Here is a 22,595-nt window from a genome sequence, read left to right as displayed (position 1 = left end):
TTACTTGAAAAAAACACCAAGGCATAAGTAAAATTCGCATGATTTAGGGCCTACTTTATGAGCAAGTAGGTAATAACATATAACAGAAGAGATGAAAACATGGAAATTTTCAGATCCAGAATTCAAATTTCAAAAGGTTCCTTTGCTTTGTTATATACTACAGAGAATGACTGTATGAAAAATAATGTAATTGTAATAATAATTGTAAGAAAAATAATGACAAACTCCAAATCTGTAACCTAAAAATGCATATTATTATGTAAAATGTATGTAAGATCATCATTTTTTCATTGTCCATTTGTTTATAAAATGTCAAAAAAAAAGAAAAAAAAGAAAAACAACACTGAGTCTTTAGTGGCTAAGTTTTAGAGACAATTGACTGAAGAACAAATAATGTGCCTGTGTTGTAACATGGTTGTTCTTTAAGAACAAAGCCAATAAATAAATAAATGAATCAGTCAGGCAGTGGATTTTTTCTTCTTCAAGGCTTTGTTGGCTTCCCCAATGTCTCCAAAGAGCATAGCACTGTAGGTGCAATAAACTAGCTTCGAGCCTCTGGGAGAGAATTAACACCATCAAAATGAATTTACAGCTAAGAATTCATTATATAATCAGTATGCTACTTTAAATCTTTCCCACATGTTCTGGTTCAGGAAAAAAAATTCTCATTTCTCTATTAATTACCTAAGCAAAACCAAAGAGCTAGTCCTGAAAATTGACCACGTCAGGAAAGATCCTTGGGACATGCTTAAAAACTGAGTAGTATTTGTCACAGGATGCCCAGGATTCCCACAAGGGATTGATGCAAAATTTCTATCTCAGGATCGTCCCAGCAATGCCAACCATCCAGGGCAAAGACAACGCAAAAATACGACTTTAGACTTTAAATGGGAATCTGTTTGGTCTGTTTCATCCCACTGAATATTAAAAGCCTGCAATTTGAAAACCTGAAGAATTATAAACATCAGAAATAGATTGAGTGGCATTTAGCAGGGAAAAAAAAAACCTCTCAGCATCTGTCATAACAAAGAACAAGAAGTAATATTTCTGATACACGAGATTAAAAATTGTTCTTTGGGAATCTGGCTTAATGCACTGGGAACTGTCCTTAAGGGTTCTTCCCATGAGCTACGTCCTGTGTGCATGGACGGACACACACACACACACACACCCCTCTATGGTATGCTATTAAAATGGGGGGAAAAGTCTGCAGTCTTTCAGAAGAATACTTCTGTCTCAAGTAGTATTTTTGCTTTGGGAAATGAATATGAAACAGACTGGATTTTGAACCAGTATCATTTCTAAGTAGTTATAAACTGCTCTATCTGTTCATTACATAGAGCCCTTCCTTCCATACTGACTGGTATTTACCAACATGTTTCTTTGGCCTGCAACAGGATTCTCATCAGGGATCAAACGAGAGGGCTGAAAAAGTAAAAGGAATAAACATCATCATGAGGAAGATGTTGATAAAACTCTTTTGAAAAATTGGGAACAATTTGGAAAAAAAGATTATTTGGAATTAGACCCTGGGAAGATTGATTTCCTTAAAAGTTTCTCTGAGCCAAATGACAGATGCCACGCCACTACAAGGCAAACAGGGCTAATGGTTTTCTCTAACTGTCACTACCATAGGTAAACACACAGTAAGCTGCAGTTGCTGATTTAGCTGTGTGTCCTTTAGTTTTCTTTGAGGTGGGGGGTAGAAGATAAAATATTTATCACCTAAGACTCAACTCAAACATCACCTTTAGCAGTCCTGACTCACCCAGGCACTGCATCGCTAACACCCAATGTAGTATACAAATTTTGATGAAAGTAGCAATCACAGATACAGAGAAAACACTCCATAAAGGTTGTCAATAATAAGGCAGAAAAATGGACCAATAAATTAATGACATGTTTCCTTCATAATAATGTAACATAGTCCAAAATAAACAGGATTTAGATCAGAAGGGCTGGATTTGAGTCTCGCTACTATCCTGGCTGGGAAATCTCTGATGCATTATTACATTTCTCTTAACCTGGGTTAGTTCATTCGCATATGGGGAAAATAATATCAAATTTAATGGTTTACTTTGAGTACTGAATGAGCTGAAGCATATAAAAACAGCCTGCAAATTGTAAACACTCTACAAATAAGAATAATCTTATAAATCTAATCATTTAAATAATTCTTACTCAAAATGGTCTCATTTTAAATTATTATTTTTGTGTCATTTATTACTTACTTTAAATTACTATATTCCCTTGAGGAAAAAGTGATGTCCCCACCTTTCTATCAATTATTTTGCAAATTATCTATCAATTACCTTGCAAACTCATTGGATAATTGGGACTTAAGGCAAACCACACTGAAACAGAGCAGATTTCAATAGGAAATTCCTCTTGTAGGAATGGCTACTATCCTGAGAAAAATAATGACTTGTGGATAATTGAGACACAATGTCCAATGTATTCTATATTAGCATAATGTAAAAATTTTAGACAACGGCAAGATAAATATCCAGATGTAGTATAGTCTATAACATCAGAGCACCAGTTAGTGCACATTAGCTAATAAAAGGATGGCTAATCCATCTAATTTATAGTCTGGCACACCATATTTCACAATATTTGGGAGTAACCTACCAAGTATAATCCTTACAGTAGAAATCACAAAGAAAATCCACAAGTACTGGGGCTATTAGTGAACCTGGTAGCAGTAGGCTGAATAATGCTTCAAATGTCAGATTAATAACATTTCTGGATTATTTCTGAAGGTAATGAAGCCAAACATTTTTAAGAATGGAAGTTTGAGTTTTTAAAAGGGATTTGAGCAAGTCATTGGTTCAGAGAAAAGACGGCAGGAAATAGGGAAGCTGATCCCTTTTCATGCAAAACATGCGTAAACTGATAATTAAGAATTGGCTGGAATCCATTTTAATATTAAAGTCTTGGAAGTAAGATGGTATGGTTGAAATGTTAGCAATTAAATCACTTCATCACTGAATATAATATTAATTCAAATTAAAAGGAGTTACATCGGAACAACCATTTACTTTATTCCCCTGAAAATTATCCATAAGTAGGTCCTCTACAACATGCCCTGTATATAGACTGTATATGCCTTGAAAATATGTGTGTGTATTCAACTATTGTTAATCTTTCAAAGATATTATCTGACTTTTCATTTTCTTAAAAATATCACACCATCTTAAAGTACCATGGCTTAGTCAATAGTTACAAAAAAAATCACTGTTCAAACTAATTTGCTTTGTTTCTGACATTCTTAAGGCACAAAGGAATCATAAACAAAACTACTCTCACTATTAAATTGTAAGACTTCCTCCAAGAACGAGTCTTCCCTGGTTGAGATACTATAGATCATCTTCTCTTTCTGGAACAAGAAAACACAGGGCATGAGGTATGCTGGCCCTGAACAACTCAACCAAAGGACTATGCAGGTTAATTTACAACAAGAACTCCTAAATATTGATACATAATAAATATTGATATATATGCCACATCCTTCTCTCTCTAAGAAGGCTCTGCCTGGGTAGTGATGAGTGAACTAATCAATTTGTAGGATGAAAATCATTTTTACAACTAAGATTGATGGTTTAAAATATACTTAAATTTTAATAATATCATCCTAATTTGTGAAAAGAGAATAGAGACATAATATTCATTTGCATGCTTTCATTATAAAATGTTCCACCATGTTCCACCATCAATCAACAAAAACGTATCAGATATTTCTTATTTTCTTAAAGGAAAACGTCCATATCTGTTTTTCACCCATAACTGACACGAAAGGATGATCCCCACCCCCCAAACACTGTAAAGCAATTGTGAACTCATTGATAATCTTAAAAGAACAGATGATTCAAGTCCTATTTCTGACAGCTGAGTTAAAAACAAACCAACCCATAATGCAGGCATCACAATGCAGTCTCTTTATGATAGCAATAGGCAGGTTTTTTTTTTTTTTTTTTATTACATGCCCTTATGATTCTTTCTTCCTGATGTTACTAGTAAATGCTGAAATATTCTACCTAAGTGATTGTTGGGCTGGGAAAAAAAAAAAAGAAACTCTAATGCAAGTATTTATACCTTCTGCAATGAAAACAAGATATTATTGCCTTGCATGACCTTTCCTAAATATGAGATACAGCATTTTACACAATAGTTTCTTGGTTCACGCTTCAATTACTGACCTTTACTGTGTAGAAAATTAATGCAATTTTCATTGTAATCCATCCGTACAAATAAGGTCCACATAGAAGAATTCCACATATGGAATCTAATACAAATAGGAAATGTCAGCTGATTGCTGTTGGCTGAACTTAGCCGTTATCTGTTTGTTCTGGGGTCCCCAGCAAACTCTACTTGTAACAAGGAATTTCTTGTGTGGAGCCATCAGGTATAAGAAAGAAAAATCTCTTCTCCTCAAAGTTTAGTTTGTACAGTTAGTTTCCTAAAAGCCAAAAAACTAGTGACCTGAAAGTTCTACATTGTAACTGAAAGTCCACAAAAAGAAAGGACGGCAAAACTGTGGAGCCTAATTTGGTTTCTAAAAATGCAGGTCATTTACCATGGACTTTTAACAATGAGAAGAAGCAAGAGGCTATAGTGATGTCATTTTACAACCATCCCTGTTCCAGACAATAAAAAGATGACAGACCCCAGACCATGTCCTGGCCTGTGCATCAGAGACAGGCAGAATATGGGAATGCGTCCATCTCCCAAGGAAGCTGTGCCAAGGGGCCCCAGCATGCTTTCATCTTCCACAGTCGTCCATGATGGTATTTGGTGGGAAGGGGTGCTGGCAATTAAGGAGTGTCACTTTCAAGATGGATTGTTTGGGTAGAAAGGAGTTCCTCTCCTCTTCTGGTTTGGAAGGAGACGGCTGTGTGTTTATAATCTGTAAACAGTTCATCTCTCACTGGGTGTGTTACAGTTCCCAGAAGCCCGTCTGTCATGTCGAACACACAACAGAAGCCAGAAGGGCGCTGTGGGGAAGCCCTTGGAGTCAGCACACTGTGGAGGGCAGTGGCCCAGGGCCTGTGTGCTTGAGGGACCCATCCCAGGCACGGAGGCTGCTCTACATGGAGAAGAAATGATGAAATATAATAATATATAGGTGGACATATGCTCCCGAAGTCTTAAAGTTGAAAACTGCTCTAGTTTACCCATCTCTTAGAGAAGTGAGAGTGAAGAGATGTGCAAAAAGACTGCAAAGTTTGCCAAAATCCCCTCACAATAGAAGGCTTGTGTTCAGCAGAAGAGGCACAAACAGAAGTCAACATTTCATTTCAGACTTATTCCTCTAGAAGTTTCCACAGAAATATGAAATTGAGGAAGCAAAACAAACATGGCCACGTAGGGTTATTAAAGGCCCTACAAACATACTACAATCAAAGTATCTCAAGAATGGAATTGCCCTGGAGGAGACATGGAGAACCCCAGAGCCAACGTCCTCAGTGTGGGATGAGCTGACGCATCTCTTGCGTGGAGGGCTGTGCTTGGGTGAGCGCAAGAGCTCCCAGGCTCGTGCATGTAGATGCTGTAGTTCCAACTCAGTTATCCTTGCCCAGAAAAGCTTGATGCACAGCCCAAATGGCTCTACCTCCACACCCCCAGGCCCCCAGACAGCCCTTGAAGCACCACAATGGAAGGTTAGATGGTGAAAAACACTGGTCTAGACTTTCATGGCTCAATTTGTTGCCTGACAGTTCATCGACACCACTTTTTCATCCACTGCCTTCTTGTTAGATGTCTCCTGTATCAGATGGGACAAAGCCCCATGGTCACAATTATCTCTCTAGGGTGGATGACATCCTCCTTCCACCGGTGGCTCGTTTACACAGACTTGGTCCAAGAGAAAGAAATCTTCCTCACTTCCAAACTTTGGTTAATGAAATTGATAATTATGCCTAATGTAGGTTTAAAATAATTTCATTAATACCTGTGTTTCCTTTGGTTAAACACCCCTTCATCCACATTAGCTTAGCTATGACTATTTTTAATGTTCAAGGAGTTACATCACTCAGAAGCCACTCACGTTAATTCATCAAGAAGAAAGTTGCAGGACTTCCCTGGTGGCACAGTCGTTGAGAATCTGCCTGCCAATGCAGGGGACATGGGTTCGAGCCCTGGTCTGGGAAGATCCCACATGCCGCAGAGCAACTAAACCCGTGAGCCACAACTACTGAGCCTGCGCGTCTGGAGCCTGTGCTCCGCAACAAGAGAGGCCGCGACAGTGAGAGGCCCGCACACCGCGATGAAGAGTGGCCCCCACTTGCCGCAACTAGAGAAAGCCCTCGTACAGAAACGAAGACCCAACACAGCCAAAAATAATAAATAAATAAATAAATAAAAATTAAAAGAATCCGCCTGCCAGTGCAGGGGATACGGGTTCAATGCCTAGTCCAGGAACATCCCACATGCCATGCAGCAATGAAGCCGGTGCACCACAACTACAGAGCCTGTGCTCTAGAGCCCGCGAGCCACAACTACTGAAGCCCACGAGCCTAGAGCCCGTGCTCTGCAACAAAGAGTAGCCCCCGCTCGCTGCAACTAGAGAAAGCCTACGTGCAGCAACGAAGACCCAAAGCAGCCAAAAAATAAATAATTTAATTAAAAAAAAAAAAAAAAAGAAGAAGAAAGTTGCATCATGGGACCTTCATTCTAAAAAGGGTCAATTCCCTTTTAAAAAAATTATACTTTATTACTTTGCTATTAATGATCATTTTAGCCCAACAAATAAGATTTACTTTGTAATCTGCCCAGCATCCTTCAAATGGGCAAAACCATCTGGCTCGCTCAATTAATTTTAAGGCTGTCTGTGTCATGGAGCTAGTGTTTTTAAATTCGTTTCTATTTTCTGGACATTTTATATTGGATACTTAGCTCTTAAGTTTCCCCCGTTCGCCCCTTTCCTCTCCTGTCAGCCTTCTACACACTATCACCCCAGCCCCATAGACCCATAGGTTCTAGGGGACTGGGCAGCCGTGAAGCTAGTAGAAACTCATTTGGCATTTCACTTTTATTTTTTTTCATTTTATTCCAGAAGGGTTGTCTGAAAGCGTAATGACAACAAAAAGCAGCAGATTTGAGAGATTCTCCCAGGAGGAGAGAAAGGACAGATGTACATAGACGTAAAGCTGAAAACGTTGCCAGCAACAGCTGGGCAAGTGACAGGTTCTGAAGCGGGTGACCACCCTGCAGAGTGCAGACATGAGCCTAAAGGAACAGCGATTGCACTTGATTTACTTTTGACTTCCTGGGCTACCTTTCATCCACCAAGGGGAAGGCTAATCTTTGCCTCCAATGACAGGCCTCCTAGAGGGATGCTTCTATAACATTTCAGTTATTCCTTATATTTCGCCCCTTTTCATCCTCATTTAAAAAACCTTAAAAAGGGATACCCTTTATACATTACGAGAATATCACTATACTGGTCACCCTATAGTAGTAAAAAAAAATATATATATAGTTTGACTCAACCGGCTAGAACACTGAAAGCAGTCACGTTACCCCTTTGTGTCCTTTCTCGAGCGCACCCATCTTGTCATCTTCATCCTCCTCCTCATCGACGTCCGTGCTCTCCTGCAAGGAAAATCCATAATTTGTAATAAAACGTCAACCGAAATTACCGACTACGAATGAAATGCATACTCATGCTTAAAGTTTTCCCATATCATTGCAACACTAGTCTTTTTAAAATACACTGTAACTTCTTTAAAAAGGACATTTTTAAAGTTAAGGGATGCCTTGCCAAGGTTGTAAACAATATGCATAATCTACATAAAACTGTTAAGTATAAATAAAGCTATTAGGGGAGTGCCCTTTGAAGGCAGCCAGCTTTAAAAATGCATTGCGGAGTTGTACTATCTGTAAACAGTTTTGTTCTGAGTCTGACAAATGAAGCAGCTGCTGTGTTAAGGCTGAGAACACCATACTCCGTCTGTGCTGGGCTCATTGTTAGAATGACTGCACTTTTCCTCTGGGGCCATTACCGAAACATTAGACAGTAGAAAATGCATTAGTCTGAATGTAATCAATCTCAAGAATAAGCTACAGGTTTCTATATGGCATTCTTGTCTTCCTTGGGCTTCAGGGTTGGTGGGGGGCAGGTGAGGGAAGGAAACTCAAGGCTCAGATCTGGACTAAAGGGGGGACTGCCTTTAGTTCAGGGGCCCCAGCACCAGCTGTGCTGCACATAGGCTTGTTCAGATTCATTTAGAAATCTCGGCTAGTTAACAGGTACACTTGAATAATATCACTGCTACATTTAAAAGCTAACACGTGTTGGTACACAATCCAATGATTTGGTAGCTTGAAAAGAATTCTGGGTATCAGAAAACCAGGGACTATTTTCAATTTGAACGCTTACCTTTCTGCTTAACCTTGCAAAGGGCAGGCATGCTAATTAGATGCCATTGTTCCAATAGAAAAAAGAATGGTCAATATCATGCTTGTATAAGGGAGTAACTCTGAAGTATCCAGAAGGTACTCTGCTATCCTCCATAAACCATTGAGCAATTTCTTCAGGGCTGGTACTGTATTACCGCCCAGAATTCCTAGGAGCTCCCTAGCAGTCTGTGGAATACTTACTGATGCTGGAGAACTAACCTATTCAATGATGGCAACAAGCATTTTTCATAAAAGCACATGGATAAAAATGAATACAATGAAACATGTTATGGGAGGAAAAAACTCTGTAATTAGGAGTCAGAAGTCTTCATCTTGAGACAAAGTCTTCAGCTGGAGACATTGTTCCAGCACTGTTTTGCTGTGTGACTTTGAGCAAATCACTTTGCCACTCTGAACGTTAGCTTTATGAAGCATGAAATGAAAACAGTAGTTCTTGACTCCTTCATGGTTATGTTAACAAGATTAAATTAGGTAATAAATTAGAAAATGTTTAGTAAATTAAAAAGGTTTCATACACGCACATACACATTTATATGCATACACACACAAATACACTTATGTACCCATATTTACATACACACACATATATACATATATATACCTGCCTACAAATACACATGTACACATACACATATATATACACACGCTATAAACGTATACATCATATATATACCTGGGAAAATAAAATCTGATTAAAACTGTAAAAATGTTAGTTGACAGCACTTTTACAACAGATGCTTCTCTGTAAAAATTTCCCTCATTTGTACCTCTGTGAAACTTAGTCCTTACATAAACCTGTACTTTAAAGCTGTTTATTTGTTACTTGGTTCTAGCATCTTCAGGCCCCTCATTTATTGATATATGCACATGCTTATTGCACTACACAATCAAAAACCAAACAGAACAGAATTTGGAATTTGTCTGAGGTTTTACTCCCTGACATAACACTTATTTCCCCCATCCCAAATGAAACCAGAAACATTCCTTAAATATCCATTATTTCAGAGATAATTTTTTAAAATAATCAGAACATTATAAGGAAAAATAGGTGAAGATGGTCAGCTTTTGAGTCTTAGAAAACCTAATGTGCAGGTGATTTTTCTAAAGGATGTTATCAAGTCTCAAGACCTTTGATTTTTGTTTCAAAAACTTGGTTCTTGAATCTGGAATGCCAAGATTATATCATAAAGCAAGTCTATAAATACAAGTTCCTTCTAACCCAGAGCAGAAAAAGATTCTATGGGCTGGGATAAGAGGGGTAGGGGAGGGAGAACTGGAGAAAAATTAAGAAAAGTAAATGCTGGGGGATGTCTTTGAGAAGAGGCCTTGCCTGTGCCTCCTTTAACACCACGGTGAGTTTGAGAATTGCAAGAAAAACTTGGGCACTCAAGAACAGAGGGGCCCATGCCCACGCACTCTCTGATTTCCCTGGGAGTTGGCAAGCCTCAGAGTATCCCCTGAGGCTTCAGCCTAGAGGAGAATATTGCACAGGATAATTATAGGGAGAGGCCTGAGGCAGCCTCCCAGTTGCGTGTGCCCTGAATGGGGCTCAAGGAGCCACCAAAGGCTTTTCTCTAGTGATTGAGAATCTCATTCCCAGGAACCTTATGGAGAACCAGATGGGCACGCAGACATGTGCTGCCCGCGTGGAAATGTTGACCAAGAACCAGATGGCTCACTCGGGCTAAGAAGGCAGGCCATGACTCAGGAACACAAGATGCTCTAGGAAGAAGACTCCAGATTACACATGATAAATACCTTCCCTGTAACATGAATACATGTGCAGTGGGCGCTCCGCAAACCTCAAATGCAGTGGACTCGGGTCATGATTCGGTGGTGGCGGTTTACTGCTAACACATTTTTTCTTTAGTCCAATGTCAGAATTATTGGAATCTTTGCTCACCTGGCTGTCCTGGATGCTGCCAACCTTCCCCCTCGCAGGTCTGATGAAATTGTAGACAAAGAGGAGCGATAATGCCAGCGGGATCATGTACAGTTCAAAATTCCAGACAGTGACTAAAAATACCTGATTGGAAGACACAGACCAAATGACTGCTTGAAAAAACAGGATGGGAGCAATCTTCAATTCCTATTCATTGACTTAAGGAGATTAAGCCCAGGACTCTCTATAGAGTTCCAAATAGGTTAAAACACACACACACACACACACACACACACACACACACACACACACACACAGATACACACATGATGACTAACAGTTTTAGAACTGGCAGCAGAATAAAGAAGACAGAGAAATGAATTGGCCTGTCACACTCTGGAATAGAGTTCCCATATTTGGAAACCTCATTACCCTATCAGCCTGATTCAGAGTTTTTTGCTGCTGGATTCAATGTACCAGAATTTAGGAGAAGTAGCGTGGAAAATCCAAAAGTCACGAAGAGGCTGGCCACAGGCCAAATTTTGCCAACAGTGAGGTGTATCTAAACTAGAAAGAATGATTACTTTTCAAAGAGGCTGCCAATGTTGAAAAATTCAAATATTTTGGATAAAAACTTCAACTTCAGTTGATTTACAATGTTGTGTTAATTTCTGCCATACAGCAAAGTGACTGAGTTATATATATTTATATATATATATGTATATATTCTTTTTCATATTCTTTTCCATTATGGTTTGTCACAGAATGCTGAATATAGTTCCCTGTGCTATACAGTAGGACCTTGTTGTTTATCCATAAAAATCTTAAAATCTTCCAATTTTGAGGCAACATGGCCACAAGATGATGATCAGTGTGAATCTTTGACACTTGAGGAGACATAAGGTTTATATTAGAAATAACATAAACAGTATCAAAATGTTGAGATCATTCTGGAATTTTTTTGTTCAATACTATGTTTTATAGATCTATTGATGGTGTTATATATAAATCAAGTATATTCATTTTACCTGATCTATGGTACCCCATTCCAATGAATATTCTGCAATTTTTCCATTATACTCTCTTTATCAATGAAAACTTAGGTTGAAACAGTGGTTTGGTTTTTAATATAGTCAAACATATTAATCTTTGACTTTAGCATTTCTGCCATTTAATATTCAATGTTCTACTTAAGAAATCATATGCTACCCTGAGGTGATAAAGCAATTTCCTTGTGTTTTCTTCCAAAAGGTAATTGTATGTGTGTGGGTGTATGTGTCTGTGTGCGTGTGTGTGTTCCTTATTTTGTCTCAAATGCTTTTTGGTTTATCGTTGGAAACAAGCATCCGATTTGAACTCCATCCTCACAGATAGCCAACTTTTATTTTTTATTTCATTTTTTTAAATTGAAGCATAGTTGATTTACAACGTTGTATTAGTTTCAGGTGTACAGCAAAGTGATTCAGGTATACGCACATATATATCTTTTTTTTCAGATTCTTTTCCCTTATTGGTTATTACAAGATATTGAATACAGTCAACTTTCAGAATTAGATTACTGAAGGGATCCATACTTTGCTCACCAATCTACATGCCCACCTCTGTCACACATCAGCTTCCCACATGACTGTGTTGGTTGTTTACGGACCCTCTCATCCCTTCCACTGAATTATATTATTGTTCTTCCACCAAGACCATGTTGTTAAACGGCAGTTTAGTAACCAGATGATATCTGAGTGGGTAAGTCCCAATTACTTCACTTTCAAAATTATCTCAGATCGTTCTTTGCCCTTTATCCTTCCACATGTATTTAAAAATCAATTTGCAACATTCTATAAAATTATTGGTGAAATTTTTATTGAGATAGCCTTTAATGTATATGTCAATTCAGAGAGAAATGACATCCTGACATTGATCTTCTGAATTATAAGGACTTTATTTCTCCATATACTCAGGACTTCTTTTATGTATCTCAAAATATCTTTTTTACTTTCACCATAATGATTTTACATATGTTTTGTTATTTTTTGTAAGTAACAACACTTTTGATACTATTATAAATGGGGTCATTTTCAAATTTATATACTTTAGTTGGTTACTTCTAGGTACAGGAACATTGATTTATATGTTGTTCCCATTATTTCTGAGCCCTCTTATTGCTTGTTATGAGATTGCAAATATATCATTTTGGAGATGTGGTGTGGAAAATCATATAAACTGCAAATCATGACAGTTTTCTTTAGCCTCCCAGTCTATACATTATATTTTGTTTTAGTGCTAAACCTCTATACATTTTTTAATAAGTACAGAATTTTTGAAATACTTTTTGATTCAATGCAAATTATTACACTGTTGATGTCTTCCAGTCTATTAATTTGGTGTGCTTTATCAACTTTCTTTTATTTATTATTTCATAATATATATATTTTCCTATAATTTCCTAGCTTTTTAAAGCTTTCTTTTTCTTTTACTTTTTTGTCTTGTTTTGTTTTATTATGAACAACATAGAGAAAAGTAGAGAAAACAGTACAGCAACTTCTCTACTATGTAAAACTAGTGATTTTCCTCATTGTTACCTATTTCCCTTTCCCTGTTCTTAAAGTTCTTTCAGGATTAGAGGTTTTAACTGTGTTCTAAAGGATTACTATTTCTTTATTTATATCTACTGGATAAGTGGGGTTTTACTGTTCCTTTAAATTTCTAAATATAATTTCAAGTAAAAAGAGGCTGACCTAAAACTATTGAGAAAAAAATAGGAAACAACATATTTTTGATTTATTTTCATCATCAACTATTTATAAAATGTCTTCAACAAAATTACTTGTACATCAACCAATACTAGAGGGACAGCTGTGTTATACAAGCTCCTCATTTGCCATAATATTTGCCTCCACCAGGTATAGGTAAGTAAGCCCAGAGTGTTTTACAAAAAAAAAAAAAAGAGCCACATTTAAATATCACATTCAAAGGGCTTGAAACTCTTTTAGACTGAGAGACTAGTACCTTCAGAAACATTTAAAAACTCAATGCCTAATTCCTACTTCTGTAATAAAGGATTAATTTCCTAGCAACAGGTTCTAGCAAAAACAAATAGAAACCCTTGGCAGGGAGAGGAGACCAATTATCTGAGAGTCTGAAACAAAGTTACTTAATTTTGCAGGGGAGTTGAAACCTCGGGAAAAGAACTCAGATGTGCATGGAGTCACTTTAACGTTTATTGCACCTTTGACTCAAAAGCAGCTGCAGACGCAGAGATGGTACCAGTTGGTACTCAACAGAAAAATTTGCCATCTTTCTGAATGAAGGATACAGGCAAAGGAGTCAGTGACAATTAGGGCCACCAGAGAGTGTACAAACACACTGGAAGGAGAGAGTAAGCAAAAGAAAATCCCAAATTCTGTATGTGAACTCTGCTATGGTCTGTACCACACACACGGGGCAGACTCAAAGCAGTGTCTGAATTGGGATCAAAGCTGCCACCCACAGCAGGTGTGACCAAATGTGCAATTTGAGTCTAACAGGATTAATCCCTAGGGCAATCACTAAAGAACAAGCAGAGAAGAATAGATAAAAAGTTAACAGATGAATTAAAATGGAATTCTAAAAGGTAAGAAAAGGGAAATAGGAATAAGAAACATAGTAGACAAATACAAAAATAATAAAATGGTAACCTAAATTCAACATATCAATAATTACATTGAAAGTTAATAGAATAAACATTGCAAGTATAAAAGGTAGAGATGAGAATAAAATGAATAACTCTGTGGCAAAAACTGTGACCACTTAAACAAAAGGAAAAATTTATTGAAAAATGCAACTTAACAAAATTGAACAAATATCCCCACCAAGATAAATTCAGGTTCAAATGCTTTTACTGTTGAATTCTATCAAACATTCAAAGAAGAAAGAACATTATGTTGGAGGGAACACTTCACAACCAATTTTATGAAGCCAGTGTTACCCTGATACCAAAACCTGACAAAGCCATTACAACAAAATAAATTACAGGCAAATATTCAACAGAACAAAGATGCAAAAATCCTTAAGAAAATAATAGCGAACCAAATCAAGAAATACATGAAAAATATATACTACAGTGTGACCAACTAGAAGATGTTCCAAGAATGTAAGATTAGTTTCACATTAAAAAACAATGTAATTCACCACATTGACAGAAAGGAGAAAAAAACACTTGATTATTTCAATAGATGTGGAAAAAAATATTGACAAAAAATTCAACAGTATTAACAAACAATGAATGGAAGGAATTTCCTCAATCTGATAAAGGACACTTACAAAAATCTTACAGTTATCGTATTTGATCATATTTGGCTATAGTTTGTTGTATGTAAATTATGCTTTGAGAAGTTGCTTTTAAAAAAATCAACACTTGCTAAGAAGGAAACTACTTAGGCATGCAACCACATGAATAAATCTCAAAAACAAACTGAGAGAAAGAAGCCTTGTACAAAAAAGAGCACATACTGTATAATTCCATTTAGATGAAGTTCTAGAACAGACAAAATGATTCTATAATGGAGAAAACTGCATGATTTCCTTCTAAAATTAGAAACAAGGTAGGGATGTCTGCTCTCACTACTCCTATTCAGTATTGGATTGAATGTCCTAGTCATTGCAATAAAGGAAAATAAATGAAATAAAAGGCATAAGTATCAGAAAGGAGGAAAGCAAAACTGTCTCTTTTTATTGATGACCTGATATTTTACATAGAAAATCCTAAGGAATCTACAAAGCAAATCGTAGAAATAACAAATCCAGCAGTGACAGGGTATAAAGTTACTTTTTAAAAATCAATTCTATTTTTAAAACTAGCAGCAAAAATCTGGAAAATAAAATTTAAGATTTTCCATTTATAGTAGAACCAAAGCCCATAAAATACATGGGAATAAAATTCACAGAATGTGAGCAAGATCTCTTCACTGCAAATTATAAAATATTACTGAGGAATGTTACAGAATACATAAAGAAGTGGACAGAAATGTCACTAGTTCATGGATTATAAGACTCAATATTGTTAAGATGGCAGTTCTTCACAAATTGATCCACAGATGCAAGCTATCCCAATTTTGTAGAAATTGACAAGCTGATTCTGAATATTATATTGAAATGTAAATAACACAGAATAGTCAAACTAATTTTAAAAAATAAAGGTTATACTACTTAATATAGTTTACTATAAAGCTATAGTAATGGAACAGAAAATAGAATCCACATATGTGTAATTAACTGATCTCTAAGAAAGTTGCCAAGGTAATTCAATGGGAGAAATGAGAGTCTTTTCAACAAATGGCGCTGGAACAACTGGATATATGTGTGGAGATAAAAAAATTACTAACCCTTACCACTTACCATATATAGAAATTAAATAAATCATAATATCTAAAAGTAAATGCTAAAATTTCAAAACTTCTAGAATAAACATATGAGAAAACCTTTGGCATAGGGGAGGGTAGGCCAAAGATTTCTTAGGACAAAAAAGCACAACAAAATAATGTAAATAAAAGAAAAAGGAAACTTCATTGAAATTATTCTTCCTTTGCTCTTTGGAAGACACAATTAAGAAATGAAAAAAAAAGTCACAAAATGGGAGAAAATATTTTCTATACATATACTGAAAGAGAACATGTATCTGGAATATATAAAGAATTCTTACAACTTAGTAAGAAGACAGTTCAATAAAGATTGGCGAAATATTTGATCGGACTCTTCACACACACACAAATCTATATGAATATCTAAAAGCACATGGAAAGATATCCAACTTGATTATCCATCAGGAAAATGCAAATAACTCCTATGAAATAGTACATATCAGAAAGGCTAAAATTAAAAAAAAAAAACTGACAAGATATAAAGTGTTGACAATGTGGAACAACTGGAGGTCTTATACAGTCCTGGTAGGAATACAAAATGATAACTGATTTGGGAAACCACATGGCAGTTTTTCAAAAAGTTGTGCATACACCTCTGTAATTCAAGCCCTCCTACTCCTAGATATTTAACATATGACCCAGAGACTTGCGCACAAATGTTCAGAACATAGCAGCTTCATTCCAGATAACAACAACAACAAAACTGGCAACAGCCCAAATGTCCACCAACAAGTGAATATAATATATCCATTCAAGGGGACAACTACTCAGAATTAAAACAGAACCACCTATAAAATGTCGGAAGCAGTGAAGCCTGATTTCTCTGACACCAAGGAAGCTTCTCACCCCACCACGCAGGTTTCCCTGTGTTCCATGATGCAGATGCAATGGTGACCCCATCTGAACCTTCCCCAAAAATGTAACTTTAAGAAATTACCTGAAATCTTCAGCTTACAAATATTTCTTCACTTTCTACCCCAAAATGTGTTTGCCATAATTTTTATGAAATTAGATATGAAGAATATAAGCATGCCAAATCTCAGATGAGGGAAAATGATTCATAAAGACACTTGCGTTTTCCTGGGGGAAAACCTAAAAACAGAAATACTATCTTAGGGAGTCAGTGGTTCCAAGGTAGCTGTGATTGAGGAACTTAGTCAGCATTGCCATGGATGAACATATCTCTTGAACAAATCCTCTAGGTATTGTTTCTTTAGGTAGGGCTGAGAAATATATTATCTTATGTCACAAACAGTTTTAAGGAACAAATCAGGCTACATTTTTCTCAGGTTTCATTATGAAGTGGTCGATAAAATTGACCAACCAACCAATTATTAAATATCTTCTATACATCCAAGAGGATGCCTCACTATAAGGTAGTTAACTTGGAATACCAAATACAATAGCATGGCTATTTTCCAAAATACTTTAGGATTTACTCATTTAAGATTATCTTAAAATTTTGTCCTTCTGTCCCTTGAGAGTAGATTTAAGACTAGGAAATAGCTCAATTAAATGAAATCAAGTCTCTGAATAAATCAAAAACATTGCATTTGTTAAAACAAATGAAACAAACATACAAAGTGTGATTATATAAATTAGCATTTGCCATTTGTGACCTACACATTGTTCATAATGTTTAAAAGAAATTGAACAATGGAATCAAGATCCTCATTTAAACATATATATATATTTATATACACACATATATATATATTATGGTAGGGGTGCTCATACAAAATCATGGATTCTTTTATGTTTGTTCTCATAAATAGCTAAGGATGCCACAGAAATTTTGGAGCCGCTCAATATGATCATTATTCAGAGTATAACTTTGACCCAACATTGGTCAGATTCACTAGGTGATCTCAAATTGTTACTCTACTTTGTAGTAGAATGACATAACTTAAGATAGCATGTAAACATTAAGCATGTAATAACAAAATTAGATGTTCACTTGTGGTAAAAAATCTTTGAGAAACTTCTATATCAAGTTTCAGCTAATGGAAAATCTACTCTCTGTTTTAAGTTACCCATTCCTATATCCCCAAGTAAACACTGAATTTTAAGGAATAGAATAAAGAAGTCAAGATCACCTCATAAAGTCAATTAAGGCTTAAGATAAAATTATTATAAAAGTGGAACTGATTATTTTAGAATAAAAACAGACGAAAATTAACCAAACATCCATCTTCCTTACTAGACTCCTGGGTTAAAATTGTATGGAGAAACAGCATCTCAAGAAGCACAAAGGAAGGGCTAGTTGATTTAGTTTGGTTAAGGCACTGCTGCTTTAAAGCCCAATGACTTTGAATGAATATTCAAGGGGTTGGAAGATGTTTCGTTTGAAAAATACTGAAGAGGGGCCTAACTTTCTGTGAAAACCACTGGTGTGGCCCCTATGACAAAGAAAATGAGAAAGAGAAGCACACACACACCTTTCAGAATACTGTGAAAATCAGCTCTTTTGTTACACTAAAGATTAAATCTAGACATTTGAAAACAGTGTCTCTTGAAATAACCAGTCTTTATGAACAACCATCCTGTATGTGTCCGGCCCAGATTGGGGGGAGATTCACACACACATGATTATTTTAGAATAAAGGTATTGAGTACTGTGAAACAAACTGTGCTAGTTCTGATCCAAAAAACTCAAGGGTTAAACAAAGAGAAAACAAGGCAACAATTTGTTTTTAATTTGACTACATACAAGTTCATTTCTATGACAACAAATCGGTAAGCAGCCCCTTCTCAATAAGGTATACCTGAATTTATTGTCATTAAAAGAGAAAACCAAAATGCCTTATGTACTAACATCATAAAGCAAAACAATAGAAAACCAAAAAAAACACCTACAGGTCATGTCATGCCCTTTCATCTGAATAATATTTTCTATTGCTTCCTGGCCTACCTTATGACATTTAGACCTCATAGTTTAACATCTAAGACCTTCCTTGAACTGACTGATACTTGACTATTTCATAAGCCAACACCCACCACACATCCTAGATTCCTAGTCATGTTGCACTATTTGCAGACCCCAAGAGATGAAATGGTGTCCAGGATTTTGCTTCTGAACACAACCTTCTCTCATTTAGGAAGCTACTGCTTGAACATTTCCTCACTCTGAAGTGTGACCCCCTCACCCCGACCCTGAGCACTAACGCACTAACCCCATCTTTTTGTCACTGTTTTACTTCATGCATAAATTGATTGTCCAGCATTTATTGAACACCTACCATGAACCACACTGATCTAGACACAACAGTGAACAAAACCAAGCAACCAACCAACAAACAAAACAGCCTTCATAGAGCTTACATTATATTTGGGAATTAGGAATGAGGTTGATAAGTAAGTAAACTATATATTCTACATCATCAGATGGTAAGAACGGCTATGAGGAGGGTGACGAAAAACAAAACAGGAATGTAATAAAGGAAATACCAGGCGATGGGGCTGGGACTGCAATTATAAGTAGAGTGGTTAGAGACAGCCTTGCTGAGAAGGGCAATATGTGGGCAAAGTCCTTGGAGAAGTGTGCAAATCTAGGTGAATAGTGTTTCTGGTCAGAAGAACAGCAAATCCAAAGGTCCAGAAATGGGAGTATACCTAGTACGTTCAAGGAACAGTAAGAACCCCCTTGGCTGATACAGAGTGAGCAAGAGGCTTAGAAAGGGAAGAAGTGAGAAAGAAACAGGAGCCAGTCCTAAAGGGCCTGAACCATGGCTGTAAGTTCTTTGGCGTTTATTATAAGGGAGTTGTTGAGTTGTCAGAGGGTTATGAGCAGAAGATGGACATGATTTGACTCCTACTGAAGAAAGATCACTCTGGTATATCACAAGAACATACCATAAAGAGGCAGGGTAAAAGCACAGGTTTCATTTAGAAAGCTATTGCAATGATCCAGGTTAAAGTTAACTGTAGTTTAGAACAATGGTGATGGCAGTGCAATTAGTGAAAAGTGGTCATGTAACTCTATTTAGAAAGTAGACCAAGAGGATTTGCAGACAATTTGAATGAGAAGATAAAAGTGGAATCATCAAGGATGATACCAAGTTGTGGGGCTTGAAAAACTGGAAGACCGGATTGGTTCATTAATGGAGACAAAAGTCTGTAGAAAGAACAGGTTTGGAGAAGGAGAGTCTGAGGCACATATTAGACATCCCTGCAGAGATACAGAGTAGGCAATGGATAGCAGGTTTGGAGTTCAGAAAAGAGGCTAGGGCTAGAGGCACAAATTTGCATATTATCAGCATCCAGATGGTATTTAAAGGTATCAGACTGGATAATTTTAACAAGGAAGTAACAGTAGAGAGAAATGGCCTACAAGTGTAGTGATCCCTAGAAAAGTGCAAATTTATGGGTTGGAGAAGATGAAAAGGAACCAGAAAAGGAGACTGAGGAGCAGTCAGAGCAAAAGAGATACACTGGGAGATTGTGCTGTCCTAGAAAACAAGATAAACAAAGAAGAGGGCAACAATACATTTCTAAATAAGACAGTCACTGAAAATTGGTCATTGGTGATTTGAAATGAGCAGCTGACTGCAGTGATAAGACAAAAATCAGATAACAGTGAGTTTAAGAGAGAACAGCAAAACTATAGACAGTGAGTAGAGATAACTCTATGAAACAGTTTGATATAAAGAAGAGCAGAGAAATAGGGTGGAAGCTGGAAGGGGATGTAGCAACAATACAGGAGAGAGAGGGAGAAAAAAATGATGATGTAGGAGACAGAAGAAAGAAGAGTTGGAACAATATTTTTGAAACAGTGTGTAGGAGCAGGAGTCAGTGCACAGATGGAGGGTTGGTCTTCAGAAGCAACAATTCAGTGATTCATAGTTAGAGGAGGGAAAGCAGAGGATACAGGCATAGATGTTGGTAGGGGGATAGGTAGGTATGGTGAGGGCAAGATAGCAGTAGATGGGTACTTGTGTCATCCATGGTCATGATCTGAGTGAGGACAGGGAGAAGGTATTAGAGTTTGAGGACAGAAGAGAAGTTATAAAATAGTCTAGAAGAGAGGAAAAGAGAATGGCTCATAGAAATGTAATATAACTGTCAGGAGGCACTGTATGTGTTTCTCTAGCCATGCTTACCTGAGGCTGCTAATCAAGTATAATGAAGGTAGAGAAGGAAAGGAAATTATTTTTAAAATGGATCATGGAATCTGAGCTGGATTACTGGTGAGGAACAATATAAAGTGGAGAGGATAAAATTTAAATGCAATGGCTATGTTAATTAACAGATTATAAACAGCTGAAGAGAAAATTAGTGAACTGAGAAATAATTCCAAAGAAGCTCTTCAGAATGGAGATGAGAGAAACAAAGATACAGATATGTAAGAGGTTAAAAGACATGGAAGATAGAAACAAGAAGGTCTGACATACGTCTGATGGGTGTTGAGGGGGCAAAGGGTTAATGAGAGAACAGGGAAGCAATATATGAAGATACAATGCCTGAGGATTTTCCAGAACTGTTGAAATATACCATATAGGAAGATCAAATAAACCCACATCAGGATAAATAAAGAAGAATTTAGGCCTAAAAATGTCATGGTAGAACTGAAGAATACTTGGGAAAAATGTAGAAACATTCACAAGCAGCTAGAGAGAAAAGACAATTCAACTGTGAAGAAAAAGCAATTTGAGTGACTTTATATCTCAATGCAACAAGGGAAACAAGGAGAGAGTAGAATAACTTAAATACATATGCTTTCAGTCTTTCAATTTAGAAACTTGTACCTAGCAAATTGTCTTACAAGTAAAACTGAGACTTTTCCAGAAAAGCATGAGCCAGTAGTGCTTATCACACAAAGACCCTCATGAAAGTACATATAATAGATTTATTTCAAAGAGAAGGAAAATTGTCCCTGGTATAAAAAGGCTGAACATGAGAATGTAGGTGTTCAAAAGCAATGGTAAATGTGTATACCAGTCTAAATAAACATGGACGTATTAAAAAAAAAAGGTTTAATTTGTGTGTAATGAGACAATCTAGTAGTAAAACAGGGGACAGCAAAAGCCCATAAACTGGGAGAGGTACGGGTTGATTTGAAAAATTCTAAGACGCCCTTGTTGTTAAGCTTGTATGTTAAGTAAACATGTAAATTTCAGCTTTTCAGTATGAAGCTGAAGCTTTCTCTCATTCTTTCTGCATAAAACAAAATAATCCACAAAAAACAAACAGAAACTCCCAAAACAGCTGTGAAAACTGAATAATCTATACAAACTCTGTATGAAGACATTTGAGGGGAATCAAGGCATCCAGGACCTGAGGGGACAAGATCAAGGATAACAGACAAACGCAGTGAGGTACATCTTAGTTTGCTTTTGCTTTAACTCCTTCAGAGTTTTTTGTTATATTTTGTTTTATTTTTGCCAATTCACTGTGTAAGACAAGTGACTGAGCACACAGGAGCAGTTTAGAGCTCGCTTCAATCTTAATAATCTAGGGAGGTAAAAATTGGAGTGCAGGGGAACTATGGCAGCCAGGACTTGAAGGACGAAAGGAATAGCAGAGATGCAAGCCTGACATTCTGCATGCATGTCTCCTTGAGAAATTTACTGTTTCCTAAAGCATGTGAGGTTAGAATGAAAAGTTGAGGCCAAGCAGAAAGTGGGAACTAAAAGTTTTTGGCAATCTCACTGAGTTGGGAAATAAAAACTGGAGGTTAAGGACTCTTAAAAAATAAGGGCTCTAGTAAACACTACAGAATTTTATTAAGACTCCTGAAGCACTAAGCATAGGGGTAAAACCAGAAATAGATCAATCCTCAAAATGCTTGAAATCCTTCCTACCTTGGATCATTTCAATCCCTGACAGGATCATTCTGACTTGCTAGACCCTCACTGCCTCCTCTACGTCCTCTCTTGTGGAAAATAATATATTCCATATCC

General features: G+C 36.7%; 1 protein-coding gene across 9 annotated transcripts in view; it reads right to left on the bottom strand.

The window, feature by feature from the left end:
- The window catches only part of MCTP2 (multiple C2 and transmembrane domain containing 2), a 257,535-nt gene that overhangs the window by 27,372 nt on the left and 207,568 nt on the right, over positions 1 to 22,595 (bottom strand). For all 9 annotated transcript variants that reach the window (XR_005018816.1, XM_036843935.1, XM_036843934.1 and 6 more), the window contains 2 exons: positions 10,325 to 10,447; positions 7,522 to 7,593 (listed from right to left, as the gene is read on the bottom strand). Coding sequence is in view for 8 of the 9 variants with exons in the window: in XM_036843935.1 (XP_036699830.1) it covers positions 7,522 to 7,593; positions 10,325 to 10,447 (195 nt within the window). In the remaining variant the exon portion in view is untranslated. The remainder of the gene's footprint in view (positions 1 to 7,521; positions 7,594 to 10,324; positions 10,448 to 22,595) is intronic.

The sequence above is a fragment of the Balaenoptera musculus genome, chromosome 2 (assembly GCF_009873245.2).
Source record: "Balaenoptera musculus isolate JJ_BM4_2016_0621 chromosome 2, mBalMus1.pri.v3, whole genome shotgun sequence".
Lineage (NCBI taxonomy): Eukaryota > Metazoa > Chordata > Mammalia > Artiodactyla > Balaenopteridae > Balaenoptera > Balaenoptera musculus.
This window is presented reverse-complemented; position numbering and strand designations above follow the sequence as displayed.